Here is a 20,396-nt window from a genome sequence, read left to right on the forward strand (position 1 = left end):
AGGGCCTGTGGCCCAGCCAAGTGCTCAGACACTGCAGGAGCTGAGGACTAGGGAGGAAGAACTGAGACTTGCATGAGCTTGGACTGTGAGGGGATAAAAGCCCAGTCTTTTGTTGGGGCTGCTCCTTGGAGGCACCAGCTCAAGCTCTTTCTGGGTTACTGTGCCAGGAATAAAGGGCTTTATGGAACAAGACATCTGAGGCTCCCATGGGAAAGCTGGGGTCGAACTGGTGAGGAAACCTGGTCTGACTGTGAGAGTGGGGAGTGCAGGGAGTCACGCAGGGCACTCCTTGGCTCACTGGAGCTGCTGCTGCTGCAAAGGGGCTTCAGTCCCAGCTGTTAAAGTTGCTGCTGGTGGGAGAGTGACTGCCAGAGTGTCTTGGGAATGGTCAGACTGGGAAGGTTCCTTAACACCAGAAATACACACATCTGCACCAGGTAGCAAATGCTCTCCAGCCCTGTGTCCACCTACATTTAGTGCCCACAGGCATGACCCCATGTTATGTTTTTGCTGAGGAATTACCTGGCTCTGAAAGACTCAAAAGTGCCTGGGCCAACCCCGAGTGTGCTCATGCCCCACACCACTGCCTGGCAGCACAGTGCACTGCTTCAGTTCTCCCTATGACTGCAAGAAACCAGTTTTTCAAAGAGCATGGCCAAATCTTTAGTGATATATGGGACATTTTCAAGAATGATTGATTGAAGACAGATACATTTTTAGCCATACATCCAAGATAGTTAAGATATACTTAAAGCAACCTAGATGGGGTAAAAGTAGTATCTATTGGTATGGCAACACAATTAAGACTCCAGTCTCATCCTGCTAAAAGTCATAGCCAAGGACACAAATTAACACTGTGTCTGTGTACAGATTTCCAAATATAGTTTTCCATATGGTTTTAATTTGAAACATTTACTCTCAGCTCATTGCTAATAACCCAATTCACAGAACTGTTTACTAAAACATTTTAACTGTTTGAAGCTGGAGCTTCACTGAAGTATTAAAAATGCAGCTTAAAATACCACTGAACTTAAAGCTAGCCTCAGAGGAGCCTAACTTTCCATGTATCAGACATAAACCAACATTACTGAACACAGACTAAAACAGTCCAGAAACCTTGCAGACTCCTGTGCACCAACAGAACCAAGACTGTTAGTCAACAGTGGGAGAGAAAGTGTAGGCACAGGGCATGGTGCAGAACACCAACACATGTTTTGAGACAGAGCTGTTCTTTTCAGATCAGTGAATCATAAAGTATTTTCAGTTATGTAACACTACATCTAACAAGCTAAAAATAGCTCAAGAAATAGCGTGGGAAATACACAGAACTCGTATTGCAGCTTTATTTCCCAGAGGTTTAACAAGTACCTGCATAACCTGGAAAAATCAATCCACACCTCACATTTTGACAGGTAATTCAAAGCAAAATTTTTCAAAGCTAAAATAAACCCTTGCAGAAAAATACACTATTGAATATTTCACAATGCAGCAATTTTAACACATCTTTGAACTTTCACAGAAATAAGTTACTGATATTTCAGAACAGCTGGAAGGAGGAGACCCAGATGACCCTCGTACCAGCAATTAATTCAGTTCATTCCTCCAAGAGGCTGAAATTTGTCCCACAAAGACTTCATACAAAAAAAAATTCAACAGTAAGGGTACTGAAACTCTCCTCACTGTTCAGAGCCTTCTACTACAACCAAAACTCTCCTGCAACCCTCAGATATGAGCGTTCCCTCGGTCAGTTTGCGGGTGACACTGACGTGGGCAGGAGTTGACCTGCTGGAGGACAGGAAGGATCTCTAGAGGGATTTGGACAGGCTGGATCAAAGGGCTGAAGCCACTCTATGAGGTTCAACAAGGCAAAATGATGGGTCCTGCCCTTGGGTCACAACAACCCCAGAGCTACAGGTTTGGGGCAGAGTGGCTGGAAACTGCCCAGTAGGAAAGGCCCTGGGGATGCTGATCTACAGCAGCTGAACAAGAGCCTGGTGTGGCCAGGTGGGCAAGAGGCCAAGGGCACCTGGCCTGTACCAGCCATGGTGTGGCAGCAGGACCAGGGCAGTGACTGTCCCCTGTGCTGGGCACTGGTGAAGCACCTCAAGTGCTGTGTCCAGTTCCGGGCGCCTCCATTCAGGAAGGCCACTGAGGGGCTGGAGCATGTCCAGAGAAGGGAACAGGGCTGGGGATGGGGCTGGAGCACCACAAGCAGCTGAGAGATCTGGGGAGACTCAGCCTGGAGAAAAGGGCATTCAGAGAGGACCTCCTCATTCTCTAAAACTACATGAAAGGAGGTTAGTGGCAACAGAAGGTTGGCCTCTTCTCCCAGGAAACAAGGGACAGGGCATGGGGAAATGGCTTCAAGTTGTGCCAAGGGATGTTTAGATTGGATAGAAAAGGTTGTCAGGCACTGGCACCAGGTTACCTAGGGCAGTGATGGAGTCACCAAAGGGTATTAAAAGACATGTGGATGTGGCACTTGGGAACATGGGTTAGTGGTCAGCTTGGCAGTGCTGAGGGAATGGTTGGATTTGATGATCTTAAAGGTCTTTTCCAACCTAAACGATTCTGTCATATATGATCCTTACTGTTCCCATACCCAGCAAGACTTGGTACAGCTCTTCTCTCCTACTCCCTAGAGCAGAGAGCCCGTGGGCTGCCTCTGGCCCAGCACACCCCAACCGCCAGGGCACAAGTGCCAGGCAGCTGTAACAGTTTCAGCTCCACAGGGTCCAATCAGAGTCCAAAAGTCACCTCAAACCCAGCAGCATGAGCACTAACAAGCACCTAATAATTTTGATGGTGACGGGTATTAAACCCACATATATAATGCTACACTAATATTCTTGAGTCATTCCTCAGGGCATATGATGAAGAGTCACAATGATGGAGACTAATACACACACCACGAAGTGTTAAATATCAGAGAGGTGCTAAGCTTACACAAGAACAGCGACAATCCAACTCAGATCTTCCCTTGCAGAACAAAGGAATACACACACAATCCAAGGATACAGCAAGATTTCTCACTTCACATTGCTCATTCACATTTGGATTGCTGCACATTCCACAAATAAGCAATTCCAAAACACGTATAACCATGATTATCCCCACACATGCATTTAATCCCACGGGATTTCTCCTACCTGGAAGTAAGGGCACAAATGACCTTGCTCCACTGCTCAACTACTGCAGGATGATGTCGCCAGTTAGCCACCATCTCTTTGGCAGTTTTCCAGTAAGGAGGTGTTGGAAAGCACCGCGTACAAGCGAGTAACCATACCTCAAACAGCACGCCAATTAATTTCTCAGCCAGATTCTCGGCAATGCCACCTTACAACAGAAACAAAGCACACCTTCAAGTTAGTGTTCCATCTAAATAACTTCATATATCTCCCCAAGGAGCTTTTGGTTACAGTGCATAAAGATTAAGCTCATTTTTAAAATAATTTTTAAGAATGATTTTTGATTGCTTCCTACACCAATTAGCCTTTTTGCAAGGCCAAATACAAAAGATAACACCCAGCCACGTGTGTGTAATAAGGGACAGCAAGAGTTCACCAATCTTAGGCAGTCTTCTATTGCACTGTGTCTGCATCAAAGTCTTTTTTTCAAAATAGGTAAAACTGACACTTTTGTTTTGCACTAGGCAGGCTGAACAGCAAGACAAAGGGGTTTCAGTGAAACAAACAGGGAACAACATTGTCTGAAACTGTTCATCCCAAACTGTTCCTGTATAAAGTCATTGTCCTGCAAAAATACTTTCAGGAAAACTCAGCTCCAAATCATTCAGTCTTTTCTGGCAATGCTTTATTTCGGAGTAATGGGGCAGAATTAGGAGTGAGCTATTGTGCTTTGGTAGCTCCTAAGAGCTTTTAATGGGTTTCCCCATCCTGCTGGAAGCTGAATGTCAAGAATAGCCTGAAGTTTTTCCAGTAATTGAACCAAATGGAAGATGAACATGAACCTTGCACAGTTGGAGCTGCTAGAAGAGTGTCATTGATCTGAAGAAGAAATAATAACAAAACCTCCCAGGTTTCTCTTGCCATAATTGTCGACTCATGAGCCAGCTTCTGGACAGCTTTCAAAACCTGCAAGCAGAGCCTGATCTGACTGGATCCCGGGTCTGGCCTGCAAGAGAAGAAAACAGTGCTCGAGAAACAGAAGTATAAAGTGATGTATCCAGCAACATGAACTTTCAGCAATTACAAAAGGAAACAAACATTATTGAGCGAGACCCAAGAACATGAGCCAATATGCTTCTGTGCACCTCAACTCTGTCTCTAGGCATCCCAACTCTGCCTTACTGAGCACAGGATGCACCATAGCACTCTTCTCTATGTGAGACCCAATACATAGAGCAAACACTCACCAGAGCAAGCACAATCCATCATCTCAAAGAGACTTATCTTGGGCTAAACAATGACAATCCAGTTGAAATATCATGAATTATTACATACATAATTCAGAAGTGGCAAAACTAGGAGAAGCTATTGTTAGCAAATCAATTAAAATTCTTCCTGGTTCTCCTGTTGTTTCTAAATCAACTCTTATCCCTTCTCCCTTTAGTGTGATGTTCCTATTTAATGACCCCCATCTAGATCATCTTCTGTAAATCCAAGCAGATAGGAGTAAGGAAGGAAGAAAGGAAACAATTTCATATTTTCACAGTTTTCCCTGTAGTAATAATCAGATCCACACTGGCACTGCTGAGTTACTCAACACGAAGTTGTGCAGAAGCAGCACAAAGCAGTATCACCTCTTCCCATCAGTTAGCCTGGACAAGGCAGAACAGGTAGAAAACAGTAAAAAAACACATTCTGGACAGTATCTGAGGAGACTGGTAAAAAACCTGAGGAAGCCTAAATTTTAAAGGGTGAAAGAGGAGATTACAAATTAGAGTGTGCAGCATATGTGAGGCATATTTCAACCTGTGCATCATTTCATCATCCCTCCTACTACTCACTGAAGGGATGACAAAAAATGTAGAAGTATTACCTTCCACCGGACTACTTAGTATTACCAGATTCCTACCAAACATTTTCAATGTGGTATAACCCACAAGTCATGTTGAATAGCAAGCACCTCAAGAATGTGCTGGTCCACTAAATACTATCAGCTTTTATCTTGATAGCATAAATGTTGTATTACAGTACTGGAAACAAGATGACAAAGAGACAAGATAATGCCTAATGCAAAATTGCAGATTACTAGCCACAGTTCAGGACCTCAGTGGGTTGCTTGATGCTAGTGCTAGATCACAACCCAGAATCTCTCTGTAGAACAACGAACTTTCAGACAAGTGAGCCCTGCCTTGCTTATAGCACTGTTTTTTGCCTGAGCAACAACAGAGCAGATCATTTGAATCAAAAGATATCCTTAATCTATATAGGCTTGAAGCTTCCAAGGCTGCTTCAAGACTTGTTTCCCTAATCATCTAGAGAAACTGTAAAAAAACAGGGCTTATATGCAAGCTAATGGGATACTTCTGAGCTAATCTTGTAAAGGCAACTCGAAGATTTCTGTCCATCTACAACTTCCACTTGTCCCCAAAGTTAACCCAGTGGCAAGCTCTGCTTGCACTATCTCTAGACTTCTAGACATCTAGATTTCTACAGAACTTGGCCTTTTGGCCATACTTCTTCACAACAAGTACTGTTCTCATGATTTCATATGAGAAGCATATGAAGTTATTACAAAAAAAGTACTTTGGCAGTCACATGTTCCATGGTCTCTCAAGCAATTACAGACATTTCTGTTGCAGAGGACCCGGATATCTGTACCTCACTCTCCTGGGGAGGCAATACAGGGGGAGAGAGTTCTCATATTTCCTTCCAACAGTGTTTGTGGCCCTGAAACTTTATCTGACAGCAGTAACAACCACTACTGCTTAAGTCATCTTCAAGACCTCTTGGATATTCTAGGGTTGCCAGAAATGGAAAGCCTGGGGGTTGCCTGGGGACTATTCAAATATGTCAACCAAATGTTTGTTTCTTCAGGGTGGACAGAAGGCCAGTGCAGGAGGGAAGGATACAAACACCCTCTCTCGTCACTGTGGCAGATAGAGGAAAGGTAACTTGACTCACACGGCTTTCACAGTTTTATTTTTCAGCATCACACTATTTCAAGGACTGTGCATGTACATATTTGATTCAGCTGAGCACTCAGACTAGACTAATCTATATGCACCTGCTCTATATGGATGTACACAAGCCCCTGAGGTGCCATTTACACCGAAGTGCCCACTTCAGGCTGCTGCATTCACACCCCACCTATACACCACCCTCTGAGTCTGAAACCTTCACAACTCTGCGCCACCACTTTTAAGGCAGCCAAACCAACAGCTACATCGTTTCCAGAGAACCAGGATGAGGAAGGAAGTTATTTTGATCACAACCTTTCACAGGACATAGGCTTACAATAAAGGCTTAGTATCTTCAACACAAGAACAGATTTTTCCAGGAGTCCGTTCAATGCAGGTTGCTATAACAGCTCCTGGGTAAGTATTCTATATGAGCCCATCAGCATCAGCAACCTGCATCAACTGGGTAAACCCAGAAATTATTCTCCTCTTCCCCACCACAGACACCTAGGTCTGAATCTTTGCTTTTATTCAAGGCAGGTGTGCACAGCTCAGTTCTGCATTTCATTTGCAGTATAGAAATTTTTCCTGTTGCTAGAGTGAATTCTGAACACAGCTTCCCGGAGGGCAAAACTTAAAAAGAGAGTAGGGACTTAAACATCAAGTGTTGACAGCAGCAGCCACGAAAAATCAGTGTTTAAGGTACATCTCAGAGGCTCTTGGAAGAAAAACTACAGAACAGCTATACTACAGGGATAGTGTTTAAAATAATTATTTTTAGGCCCTCCCTTTCTCTAGGTGTTAATTATTTCATTCAACAGCTATCACGTGTAGTCTACCAGCCTACACTGAGGTCCAACAATGACTTTCGGAGAGAAGGGTGAAATGGAAACTTGTGCCAACAGCATGCAAGAAGCTGTAGTACTGAGCTGCCTGTTACTAGGGCGCCCAGTGTGAGAACAAGCAAGGGATCACAGAAACAACTATTAAATGACCTAGTGAAGAATTCCTTCTCTGTTTTGCAAAGGGAATAAAGGATCCCAGACAGCAGACTGTATTCTGCACTTATTAAAGCTTAGAGACAACCTCCTGCAGCAGTCTAACCCAGAAGCTTGCTTTCCTCAGACTTGTGTCATTACATTGACCATCCCTCAATGGGAATTAAAATGCATTTCCACTACAAGTTAAGAGCAACAGCAGCTAAGGGTAGGTGGTAGACTTCAAAGCAATCAATAAATACCAAAGAACTCCTCTGAATTTGCACAAGTTATTATTCAAAGTCCTTTTTAAACAAAGCCTTTAGTAAAGTGAAGAAACCCAAGTGCAGCAGAGCACTTTAAAGGCCCCCTGCAGTGATACATTATCGATACTGATAAAAGCAGATGATCCGGTACTTATGGCAATATACCAAACATTGATCTGAGGTTAAGTACCTTTTCAGGGGGCACTATTATTTAATCTTACTTATCCAGTATATATGTCCAACAGCAGCAGGTAAACTTGTCATAAACTATAAACAAGGTCATGATGTTTGCACACTCTAACAATGTAGCTGTGTCCAAGACCTAGAAACATGTCTATCTCAACACCATCACCCAAGGATGTCAGGCAGCAAGCACTCCGCCACTGGGTTCTTTCAAAGCTACCAGTGAAGGACAGTCAGCATAACTATGCACATTTAACAGGCAGCAAGATGCAGGCACAGAGCAATCACTTACTGCAAGATCCCTCAGTACATCACAAATGTGGTGAAATCTTGAATAACAAGGGCTGGGACTGCCATGACGTGCTCTTAGTTTATCTCAGTTTTACACAACAAAAAGCACATGGTCACACAGTGATGCTCTTCCGCCTTTCCCCTTACCCTCCAGTCATCCAACAGAGATGAATCTTGAAGCTCTTAGGACAGTAAACATTCAAGTATATGAACTATCTGTGATTCTAGTTACCAAACCACAGCAGCAACAACTCAAATTGCTACTGAAAAATTACAAAAGATGTTTGGAGAAACACCTTCCTCCTAAGCTTGCAGCAATAGCTGTCTTATTTTACTCAAGAGCCTCCATGCCTCATGAGTCCTCTGACAGGTTACATGCTGACTATAGCTTGGAATCCCTCAGCCTCCTGAGCATCCCAGCCCTAACACTCACCTTGGTACAAAGAGATTTTGGAGATGTTTGAGAATGCTTTGAACATAAAGGTTTGGTTCCTTAATAACAGGTAAAGGAATGGAGTCCTTAGGTAACACAAGAGCCATAATCCAATCTGTATACACATCCACACAGTATTTCACAGTATCGCCGTCCAAAGGGAGGGTCAGTCCATAACAAACCACCTCCATAGTCCATTTTACCTAACACAAAGAAAAAATTATTAAAAATAAATATTCCTAAGTAAGTACTGGTCAGAGCACATCAGTTCTAACTAAAAAAAAAAGCAACAGTAGTTATGCTGCATGGGCAATTCTGTTTAACATATCCTGCAAAAAAACACCAAACCATTAACTCGTATATCATGATATTATGAAGAATATGAATAAATGGCAAATCACTCGCTAAATACTGAATCTCTTAAATCTGAACTGTAGAGAGAACTCTTCGGAATACACAAAAGCTGCTGGTGAAAGATTTTCAAATTCTAGTAAATACTTGTACTACACAAAGACTTTTTTTGAAGTCACATACTGTTGCTTCAAAACTGAAGGTAATTAGAAAGGCTTTGTGTTAAATGCTAAATTCCTTGGGTTGTTTTGAGTTTTTTTGGTTGGTTTTCTTTAGCCTGAATTTCCTGGTACAGTACTTCAGACAAACATTTACTATTAAATTATGAAATACACTGTTGCTATGATCTAGTTGTGAATAAAAGCCCTATGGAGATTACTAAACTGAAAATATAACACACTTCATAAAACTTGGGACAGTAAAGAGAGAAAAATAGAAGAGGCTATAGAAAACCATTAAACTGTCACTCCAGCATTAAGGAAACTATCATCTTCAAGGAAAGGCACTTACTTCTTTGTCTGTTTTTAGTAAACTCTCACTTCCAACAGATGATGTAATTAAAGCTTGTCCAAGAGGACGCACCACTGCATTTGCCACTTCTCTCCCCACATTCTCAGGATAGCTGTGAAGTACACTGGTATTCCCCTGATCATTTTGAATGACAAGATGCAAGGATCTCCACTCTGAGTACATAGTGCCTCTATGCTACAATCCAAACAACACCTGGGGGGGCAAGGAAGGAAAAAGATAATTAGTCAAAATGTCTATGACATGAGTTAGCAAAACTGAAGCTGTGTATCACAATCCAGGCCCTTGTAAATTCAAGATGCACATATCCAAATTTCATTGTCATACAAATTTCATACATTTGACAATCCAGAAGAGATTCCAACACTTGTTCTTCAACATTAGTATGTTTTTTACACAGACAAGCTTTAACACAGCTTGATTACAGAGATTACAGCAGGTTTCAGTTCAGGACTATCAGCCCATTTTAGATACTTAAACTTGAGAAGTGACTTCACCTCACACTTCTGCTTGCACCCTCTTTGCAGGAAAGATGCTTTCATTTACATGACATCTTCAGGTAAGCAGAAAATAGTTCTACAAGTATTCTGCTCCTGAAGCAATGGCTGCAATTCATCCCTTGTTCCCTTTTTCACCTCAACAGCAGTTAAAAAGATTACCAGGAAACTTCCAGGAAAACCTTGGTCATCTCAGAAGACAAAAATTCAGCCTCTTACACATTCATAAGGTATTTCTACAGCAGGCACTAGTCAAAACTGCTAGCTGAAAAATGCGATTGAATAATAATGAAGAATGCCCTTTATCTGCAGTGAGTTCAGGACTGGATGAGCCTTAGTGCATCACTAGCTTAAACCCAGCATCATTTTACAGTTTCATTACATCACATACAGGTTCCAAATCTATGGCATTGGAGTGCATTTCAAGTCCTTGTAAAGTCAATACACACACAGAGTCACTCCCTAAAAATCTACATTTGTCCCACGGATTCCAGACAGAAAAGCCACTAAGGAAATTTCCCATGCAGTGCTCTCAGAACTAGACACAGTTCTCCTATCAGTAACAATCCCGGCACAACTGCAGTTGTGCATTTCCCCTCACTGCAGTTTGAAATCAGGAAGCCAAGCTGACGTGAACTAACCAGTTTTTGCAGTGATGGGGGCTTGGGCTGGGTATTTTGGCATTGTTGTGAAACTGCAACCAAGAGAGGCGATTAGAAGCAGCAGAAGTTAAGCTGTGCTCCCACAGTCCCTCTCAGGCATCAGCACCCTTGTGTCCCAAGCAGTGGCTTGTGCCGCACCAGCCACACACACAACACCTACGTGCTGTACAGGGGCATGGCTGGGAGCCCTCTGCCCTGGAACAGGCAGGGTGAGGCAGCACCAGTCATGGGACTGCATTGGGCAGCTCAGAGACACCCACCACGCACAGCCAGTTTTGATCCACACATCAAACACATCCACAGATCTGATCTAACTCAGATGAGAAACATCTGTGCCAACACAACAGAGCAGTGAGGACCCAGGGCCAGAGGGGTGGCAGGAACACCCCTCTGACAGCAGAATGCTTTGTACAGGCTCACAACAACATTAAACTGCTGCTTGAGCAGGTGGTACCACAGCAGCCTGAGCCACCAGAACTGGGACTGCGCCATCTCCCTTTCCTCCTCTCCCACCAGAATCGGCAGTCTTTTATCCATTATCTGAGCCAGCTGACCATGTGAACAAGGAAAACAGGGCTGGCACAGGAGAAAAGCAAGGAGTGTTCAAGAGACACAGCTCAGATCAGCTCAAGCTGTTACGGATGGCACTCCAAGATCTGTTTGCCAACTACGCTTACCTGGCACAACTTGGAAGCCAGTTAGCTATATAGGGAATATTCTGAACACTTCCCTTAGACATTCCTTGACCTAAAACCAAACAAGAAGCCAGGCCTGGAAATACACATTCCTAGGAACAAGCCTATTTAAACAAGTCTGCCTATTTAGCTGACTCCCTGAATTTTTACACCCAAAACCTATGCAAAAAGCCTGATGATACCCTTCAAGGGAGACAGAAAAGCAAGGCTGCAAGATCTTGTCTTCCAAACTACATTCTTCCTGGTTTGAGGCAGCAATCAACGGGTGCTCATCTGATGATAGTGAGTTAACCAGAGCAGCAGCAGCCTGCAGGAAGTACAACCCTTGCATCCTTCAGGCACCTTCCCTCCTCTGGGGGCTGAGGCAGGGAGAATGCTCATGTCACTGTGGTCAAAACCCTTAGAGAAAAATGGCAATTCCATGACACAGAAAAGTCACACACATACACAAACCCCCCAAAATAAAACCAAAGCAAAAACTCAAACAAAACTCAAACAAAGAAAAAAAAAATCACATAAAATTAAAATGCCAAGCAAAACCCACAAAATCCCAATCCTCAGTGATGGCTTCAGTCACTGCTTAGCTTCACTATCTAGGTTTTCATACTGGTATCTTTTCCTTTCATATCCTATAGCCACAGAGACACTTCATCTTCCCCTTTCTCTCCCACCTGAACACCATCTTAGTCTCCAGCTTGTGTTTGGAGTCAAAGCAGAAGGGACAGAAGTGAGATATCATCCACTTTCCAAGACTTCCCCCTCCTCTCTCAGCCCCACAGCACTTTGCCTCTACCCCCAGAGCAGAGTCCCTTCCCCCTATCCCACAAGGGAAGAGGGGAAGCACTCTCCATTCCTCTCCTGTGACACAAGTTCATTAGAAGCATGTAACCCTGTAACAGCATTTGAGGAACGTTGGTTTAAATAAACTGATTTGAACTGATAAAGCAGCATGTCCTTTCCATACCCACCCTCCGGCTGCCAGTGAACAGCTCATGGCAGGAGCTTATCAGTGTGTGATAAGCACAGCACACTCACTGTGGTTGCCCTCATCCCAGAGCAGGGTGCCCAGGTGTGTGGAAGTGCTGTACAGTACAAGCAAATGGCAGGCAATGCCTATGTGGGAGCTTTCTCATCCAGAAGAAAGAACCCAAAGGACAAGGATTCCCAAATCCTGCTGTGTTTTAGAAAACCTTAATTGCACTAGGGCAGGAGAATGCGAGGACACAACCACCCGCCTTCATGCAGCTCCCTGCCATGATGAAGAAGAGATGCAAAGCTCTTGTGGGTGATCCTTCCACACTTCTGAGGAGTAGCACTTTTAGCACATACAGAATATATACAATATGCCATGTTGAAGAGGTTTAGCAGCAGGACAACCAAAACACCTCGTACCACAGACTCCCAGCCTGCTGCCTGACATTCATACATAAATTTAATGATCAGCCTGTATCTTATTAATATTTGAGGCTTCCTTTGGTCTTGCTCTAAAAGAAACCTTCTGTTAGTCTTAGCAATACACAAGGAATACTGAAAGAAGTAATTGATTCAGATGCAAAATTCTTATGAGGGATTTATCAGGGTATCGATCTATTCATCCCTCTACACTTAGCAATTAAAAGTTTTTATTTGGAAGGACTAGAAGTTACTTTTTATTTAAGACTCCAGTTCAACTGCCACTTGAATTGGAAATGGCTGCAATCTGTTAGGATTGGAGTTACCACTAGATCTACCTAGTATGCAGCTTCTTCTAACTGGACAGGAGTTAAAAAAGGCTGTAAAGTCTCCACACAATGGTATCCGAGACAATATTCCTGACAGATTCCACACACTGACAGATTCATAACTTGCCTTAGACAAAAGCACCTAATGGTGTGCAGCAGCAGGACTCCCTCCCTTCCAAGAGGCTGTATTTATTGTATTATTCAGTAACTACTGAACCAGCAACAGCAAACTGAAGACCAAAACCAGAACTGTCACACCACACCTGATTTTGACTTCTGTTTTTGGAATGCTTCTGTATTTCAGCTTCAATAAAGCACCCTCACTGGCCCAACTAACATCTCCCAAGTTCCATGATACTGAATATCCACACTTCACATACCCATATGTCTTACTGGGGTTCAAATCGCTAAGGACTCTCAGAAAGCTGATTAAGAGGAGGGATGAGAAGAATAATAAATAAACCCCTGATGTTCACCAATAAGTTTTACACACTCTTGGATGCTATATGTTCACTGTATGTTCCTGGAGACATTCACTTACTATGAAACTGAGCATTAATTCCAATATTCCCTAGTATGGTAAATAATCTGGGTTTCAACGTATTTCCTCCCAATCTGTTTCATTTTAGGAACTTCAGTAGTTATCACCATATAAACCACTGAAATTGGATGTCTCAGCATTGAAGACCCAACATCCTCAGTTCTCAAACACTGCAGAATCCAGTGAGCACAAAAGAATAATGAGTCCATAAAACCCAAAAAATAAAGTTGTATTTCCAGTTTCCAAAGACTTAATATGAACAGCTGCAGCCAAAGTATTTAAACTCCTGGATCACTAAAGTTAGTCAGTGAGAAATAAACAGAGCCACAATCTGCAGTTACTTTGAAGGAATGTGCAGAAGCTCTGAGCCTGAAGCTGAGGTGTTTGGAGTGTGTGCAGGGGAGAGGTCAGGGAATTGATACCCATGTACAGAGCAGTTCCTCAGAAAACGTGCACTGAGGGAAGGAAGTGCTGGGGGCAAACGTGAACACTTAGTCTTTTGTGCTCAGCAGCTTCAGATGTAAAATGAAGTGTTTTCCTACAGTGCAAAACAACTTCAAGCACGAAGACAGGCTGTTCCAAAAGCGGATCCTTCTTGGCTTTCAGTAGAACCAAAGAAGCAGAGCAGAGGCAATGGTTAGTAGTACAAGAGATGCAAAGACCATCAGCAGAGAGATGCTCAAGGAAGGCTGAAGGCCTAATTGAGCCTAAACCAGAGAAACAGCCACAAAAAAAGGTCTACGTCAAAGTTCTGGGATATCAGATATGCTTTCTAAGTATTTCCTGGAAAAAAAGAAAGCCCTCTCGTTTAACATGACCTCTCCTACCTAACAGTACTAACATCTGCTTGCTAGAGGAAACAATTCTTGTCAGAAAGCCATCCTGACACAACCCACCTTCCTCCAAAGCCCAAACCAGAGGTTTATGAGCAATTTTTCTCACTCCTGTGACACTGTGAGCATGAACAGCTGCTGTATGCAGCATTTGTCCCACTGCCCTCCACGTTCACGTTGGAGAAAGCAAGTTAGATCTAGCTGAGACTAACTGCACCTCTGGTGTTAAGCCCACCAGGCCTGAGGAAGCACAGCCCTCCTGGTAGCTCACTCTGGAGCCATCTAAAGGGTCAGCTCTGCCTAAGGCATGCACTGTGTGTAAAGGACAACAGCCAGAGCAGAGAGCAGGCAAAAAATAAAAATGGCAAGAACCAAATAGAAGACCTATCTGAGAGAAAGACCAGCAGAAACTTGGTATTTTAAGTACTCTGTTAAAGAATAAACAAATATGCATGTCAGGGTTACTATTAAATTTTTTTAAAAGTCTATATTCAAGGCAGGAAGAGATCAGGCACACAAAAAACCAGGAACTCCTGTCATCCTTTCCCAAGCCATTCAGCCACAGCAGTACTAAGGGTCAGAGAAGAGAATCACAGCTGCCCTTGTCCAGAGAAGACGAATTTGTCAGATTTTATTGCATTACTGTAGCAGAAGTTAATACATGAATGTGCCACAGGGAAGGTTGGATCGCAAACACAAGGTGCCATTTAAGCCGCAGGACTCCGGTCTCACCATCTCCAGCACTCCCTGTTCATGGACCCCATCGCCTCCTTAGTTCCCAGAACACTGCTGGACACAGCCTGGCCAAAGCAGGAAGCAGGGCACCTGCCATAGAGAAGGCCACTGCCTAGAAGTTGCATACTGTAATAGCTGAATATGAGCAGAGCCATAGGAAAGCAAAAACATCAGACAGTTTTGTATGTTTCGGCTATTATTTTGCTTTCAAGCTTCATTACCCAGACATCAGTACTACTCTGCTTCTTACTATCACTCTCATTTTTAACAGTAGGTTTGAGAAAATTATCTTCCAGGCAGGTCACCTGAGAATTTAGTAAGTTTTCAAACCCCTCCTTTGTGCCAAAAACTAATGAACTTGACCACGAAACAGTGCACTCAACTGAGAAAAATTTTTACTGAGCAGTTTATTTTACATTGGCGCTTATTCATCACTCCAGTTTCTTGTTAAGTCTCCAAACTGCTCAAGCAGGAAGGACTCTCTTGAAGGCACAGCCCCCTTACTGCGGGGAGAAGCCTCGCTGCAGTCCACTGTTTGCCAAATAAATAGGATCTACTGCCCACAGGGCCGGGAGACCAAATGAGCCAGGGAAAGCAGAATCAGACAGAGCCCGGGAGGCCTGAGCTCGGTACCAGCAGGCTGTCGGTCGGAATCGCGGGGAAACAGCGACACAAACTTTTCCCCCCTTCAGACCCAGCCTCTGCTCGCAGGATCCACATGGAAGGAATGGCGCGGGTACCACCTCACGCTCCTCCCAAGGACCCGAAACGCGGTTCGACCCCCGGGCCGGAGCACGGGCCGAGAGGGGCCCTGAGCCGCGGGGAGTCACCGAGGGTCGCTCCCGCCCGCCCTGCGGTGGCTCCGCGGCACCAGCCAGGCGCCAGGCGCTGGGGGAGCCCCGGTGACAGGCTCGCCCGCCGCCCACCCCGCCCGAGCCCCACCGCGGCAGCGCAGAGGTCAGCGCGGCGGAGGCTCCGGGCGGCGCCCGCACCACAGGCCCCACGGGCGGCAAAGCGGGCCGAGCTCGACAGCGCCGTGGCGGGAAGCCCGGTCTTACCTGCGCCGAGAGCCCGGCAGACATGTCGGGGCGCGCCGCTCCCTGAGGCCGCCGGCGCCACGGGGCCGCGGCCACACGGGACCGGGAGCGCCGCTCGCTGCGCTCGGCCCGCGCCCGCTTCCGGCAGCGCCACAAAGCGCACGGCAAGGCTGCGCTCTGCGCATGTGCGACCACGCTACAGCGCGGCTCCCCGCCCCTGCACGCGTCCCCTGCGCCGGCGGCACCGAATAAGTCGCAGGGAGATGCTGTGCGCATGCGTGAAGCGGCCGTGGCTGTGCCTGGCGCTGCTGTGGGGCTCTTACTCTTAAAGGGGCCGCGCACGCCGGCCCCGCCCGCACCCCAGGCTTCCCGCGGGTTCCGGAGGCTCCGCCATCGCACCGTTCCCCGGGCGCCGCACCCGGGCCCGGCAGTGCGTGTGCGGCTCACCGGAACTGACCGCTGCCGGGCCCTCGGGTGCGAGGAGCTGCTGGCGGGCCTGTCCAGCTCGAGAACAGCGGGCAGCGAGCGGGGGCCGCCAGTGCCGCTCCGCCAGCCTGGCTGCGGCTCCTCTTCCACCGCCACCGCGGGGTCTGCAGGGTGTTGGTGCCCGGGCCAGCCTTGCTCTGCTCTCAGGCCCCGCTGCTGCTGCACCCCGGCAGCTGCAGCCCAGCCCGGCTGTGGCTGATAGGGGACAACGACACCACCAGCTCTGTTTCCCCGGGCTATGCCTCGCCCTTCCCGCGGGCTTTATTCCCAGCCCGCGTTCATTTGCTGCTCGCCTGGCCCATAGTATTGACTGGTCTGCAGGTGCTGACAGTACTTAGTGAGCCACAGCGACGTGGGTTACCGGGGTTCAAACAGTGTGGGCAACATGGGAGGGGAGGATTCTGCCCCTCTACCCCGCTCAGGTGAGACTCCACCTGCAGAGCTGCCTCCAGCCCTGGGGACCCGACATCAGAAGGATGCGGAGCTTCTGGAGTGAGTCCAGAGGTGGCCATGGAGATGGTCCCAGGGCTGGAGCCCCTCTGCTCTGGAGCCAGGCTGGGAGAGCTGGGGATGTTCACCTGGAGGAGAGGAGGCCGCAGGGAGAGCTCAGAGCCCCTTGCAGGGCCTAAAGGGGTTCCAGGAAAGCTGGGGAGGGGCATGAGACAAGGGCTGGAGGGACAGGACAAGGGGGAATGGCTTCCCACTGCCAGGGGGCAGGGTTAGAATGGATATTTCTTTACTGTGAGGGTAGTAAAACACAGTTTTCCCAGAGAAGCTGTGGCAGCCCACCCCTGGAAATGTTCAAGGCCAAGTTGGACAGGGCTTGGAGCAACCTGGTCTAGTGGAAGGTGTCCCTGCTTATTGCAGGGGGCTTGGAATAGATGGCTTTTAAAAAGTCCTTTCCAGCTACTCTCTGATTCTGTGAAACACAGATAGTGGAAAAGGCAGCATGGGGCACTCTTCAGGGAGCAGTGCCTCGCTCCAGAGCCCAGCATTGTTTAGGGATGGTACAAGGCATCCTGAGAGCCCCTGGAAATGGGCCACTTTACCTCACTCCCTGCTGCAGCTGGAGAGAGGCACCATCCACCTGCCTGTTATCACCCCTGGAGACACGCAGTGTCCACCTCTCTGCAGTGTTCTCTGCTTTCTGCAAGTGCTCCAGCAGGTGCACTGCTGGGAAAGTCAGTCCAGTGTCACAGATTCCTTTTGGGCTGCTCCACAGGGGCCAAGTTCCAGGTCCTTTCTGCAGCATTCACCTGCACTGCTCCTTGTTCAGTGCAGCACGAAGATGATAACATAAACAGGAGCCTGCAAAGCTCTTTTCAACCCCTTGTATTGCCATCCATTGAAGGAATACCATATATCACAGGGCAAACTGTACTCCTGTCTACTTCCTGGCAGGAAGACTTCTGGTCTGCACTCCCTGTGCATGGAGACTGCTGACAGCAAGGGATGTGAGTTCCATAATAAAGATTTGCTCAGTGCTTGTACTGTAAATCTTTTCCTCCTCTTTGTTCTGCCCCCAAGGGGAGAGCAGGGCCCTTGCAGGACACATCTTTTCACAGTACCATGAATCTCTGGTGCCCCCCCCCAAAAAAAAAAAAAGATCTCTGGAGGGGTTAGTGAGACTGCTGGGGTGATAGAGTGCAGAAGAGATGGAGAGGACTGAGTGGATAGGACATTTGTGTCTTGGTTTGAAAGATATGTGTCTGCCAAGGAGAATGGGAACCTCCGTTGAAATGGAAAATGTGACCCCCTTCCCTCTGAATTATGATCACTTTGAAATTAAGGGGCTTTCAGGCAGAGCTACGGGAGAAGGAGCAGCAGCTCTTTGCTGGTGTGTGTGTGGGTGCCAAGGCACAGCAGCGCCGGCAGCACCAACGAGCAGCAGCAGAGCCCAGGGCCGGCCTCTCCCGGCCGCAGGCCCTTTCCCCTCGGTGCAGCTCCGCTCGCGGCCGCCAGGGGCGCTGGTGGCTCCCGGCCGGGCAGGGCGGCTGCGGGGATTCCCCCGCGCCTGCAGGGGGCGCTGTGGCGCCAGCTCGGCCGCCTCTGCACGCGGTGATGGCGGCCGGGCCGGCGGGAGGGATGGCAAAGGGGCTTCCTTGGCAAAGCCCCAGGGGCAGCCGGGCCCCTCGGGTGCCGCTCGGGAGCCGGAATGGAGCGCAGCAGGAACCTCGGAGCGGCGGCTGCCGCAGCGGAGCCAGGCGCACCCAGAGTAATGAATGAGGTGTATTGGAAACTGCAGCTGTAGCAGGAGCCGCGGGGTGTCCTGGCGGGCAGGGGGTGCGTGGCTACAGTGTAACAAAAAAAACATCCTGGAGCAGTAGCAGAGACACAGTGGGGCCCGGCAGCGCAGCTGGGCTCCCGAACAGGGCTAGGAGAGACTCCCTGTGAGGGGGAAGGGGCTCAGGCTCCCAGGGTTTCCCCTTAGGCACCCAAGCAGATGGTGAAGGTCCTTTTTTAGTGAGTTAGACTGTTAATAAGGTCCCAGCTCACCGGCTGCTCCCACAAGCAGAGCTTCAGTCACGGTAGGAGAAGACAGCAGGAGACAGAGCCTCACAGTGGTAGCGAATTCTCCCCACAGCAACCGCAGCCTGTCTCCCCTCTGATGCCAACAAGTGAGAGCGTGAGGAGCTGAGTCCAGCCCCTTCCCCCAAATCTCGCGGTATCTCTGCCCCTCCAAGAGAAACCCTTCAGCTATGGGAGCAGCCAGCCGCACCCTTCCCCTGAACCCTGGCTATTCTTTTCTCTCTCGTAAGTACTGGTCATTATTGTGTCTTAGGAATATATGGGAGAAAATTCCCTAGGAGAAAGTGAATCAGGGGGATGGGAAGCAGGAGAATTAGTTTGTTAGGAACAATGCATCCAGCTTGGTCAGCATACCAGGGCAGGAAGAAAAGATAAGAGACCACTGATAAGGGCAGAGGGAGTCTCAGACAGACATCTGCGTCATCCCAAAACTAGCTCAAACCGGTCTCGAAGCTTAAACCCAGGCCAGGGGTACAAAAGAGCATGCGTAGGGAAGAAAGGTGAAAAGTCCAGGATGATGAAGACTCCTGACTTCATCAAAAAGACCCTCGGAAGACCCCTACCAAAGCCACCAAACCACACTACGCAAGCGAAACGCGGATGTAAATGACTTTTGGGTTCATTATAATACGAAGCGAGGCTGGGCGGGGCTAGGTGATGAATATGTATAGGCGTGCTTCGAAACTTAATGAATATGGAACTTGTAACCCGATAAATACTGAGCTGAATGCAGCTGTCAACACGCATGGCTTTGAAGGAGCGATCCCCCGTGCGTCCCAGCTGGAAATAAACATACCTACTTTACTACTTCTTTAGTAGTGGAGTTCTGTCCGCTCTTCATAAGAAAACAAAAGGAGGAATCCTAACCTCCAACAATTTGTTACACAAGCAGGGGCTCACAGCCAACAGCCACACGTGCAGAGGTGAAACACTGCAAAGCTTGCTCATGGACCCCTGTTCCCCAAATCACAGTCTGCTTGCTGTGCCTCTTGGCCCTTTACCTGCTAGGTCAGAGGAACAAACACTCCTTCCAATCTCGTACATTTAGCTTGACAGCAGCAGAGCAACGGAAGCGGCCCACGGAGACCCACCTTTCCCTGTGTGCTCACTGTGTGTGACTTCAAAACCACTTAGAGTGGCCTCAGGGCTGCCAGCTGCTGCTGTGCTGCCTCCCAAGTCTCTGCAGCTCACACTGTGTGGATTTTCCATGTATTATCACAAGGCTCATGCACTTTACCATTGTCATGTAACCTTTATTTATGTATAAAAAAGCTAAGATCACTGTCTTTTTCTTCCCTGTCCACTCAGGGTTCTCTCTCCAAAGCCAAGCTGCAGCAGGACTGCTTGTGGAGCACAATGGAGGATCCCTATTCCCACTACCCACATGGATCCTGACAGGACACTGCTGGGCATTGAGGGGCAGGCGACCCACGCAAACACTGCTCCAAGGGGTGCAGTCCTTGTACACTGACGGCATTAGGGCATATTCTGTATCCCCGCAGCCCTGTACTCCTGGATCTGATGTGGCAAGCCTTTGAATCCACAT

The 20,396-nt window shown here is 47.3% G+C and overlaps 1 protein-coding gene across 4 annotated transcripts in view; it reads right to left on the bottom strand.

The window, feature by feature from the left end:
- The window catches only part of RALGAPB (Ral GTPase activating protein non-catalytic subunit beta), a 66,048-nt gene extending 50,064 nt beyond the window's left edge, over positions 1-15,984 (bottom strand). For all 4 annotated transcript variants that reach the window (XM_042021690.1, XM_042021689.1, XM_042021688.1 and 1 more), the window contains exons 1-5: positions 15,857-15,984; positions 9,097-9,309; positions 8,236-8,438; positions 3,971-4,134; positions 3,150-3,336 (exon numbers count right to left, since the gene is read on the bottom strand). In XM_042021690.1, the coding sequence (XP_041877624.1) occupies positions 3,150-3,336; positions 3,971-4,134; positions 8,236-8,438; positions 9,097-9,279 (737 nt within the window). In that variant the 5' untranslated portion in view covers positions 9,280-9,309; positions 15,857-15,984. The remainder of the gene's footprint in view (positions 1-3,149; positions 3,337-3,970; positions 4,135-8,235; positions 8,439-9,096; positions 9,310-15,856) is intronic.
- Positions 15,985-20,396: the final 4,412 nt, after the last annotated feature.

This window comes from Corvus kubaryi, unplaced genomic scaffold (assembly GCF_017639235.1).
Source record: "Corvus kubaryi isolate FWS band 111438036 unplaced genomic scaffold, C.kubaryi_AGA036_p1.0 37157, whole genome shotgun sequence".
Lineage (NCBI taxonomy): Eukaryota > Metazoa > Chordata > Aves > Passeriformes > Corvidae > Corvus > Corvus kubaryi.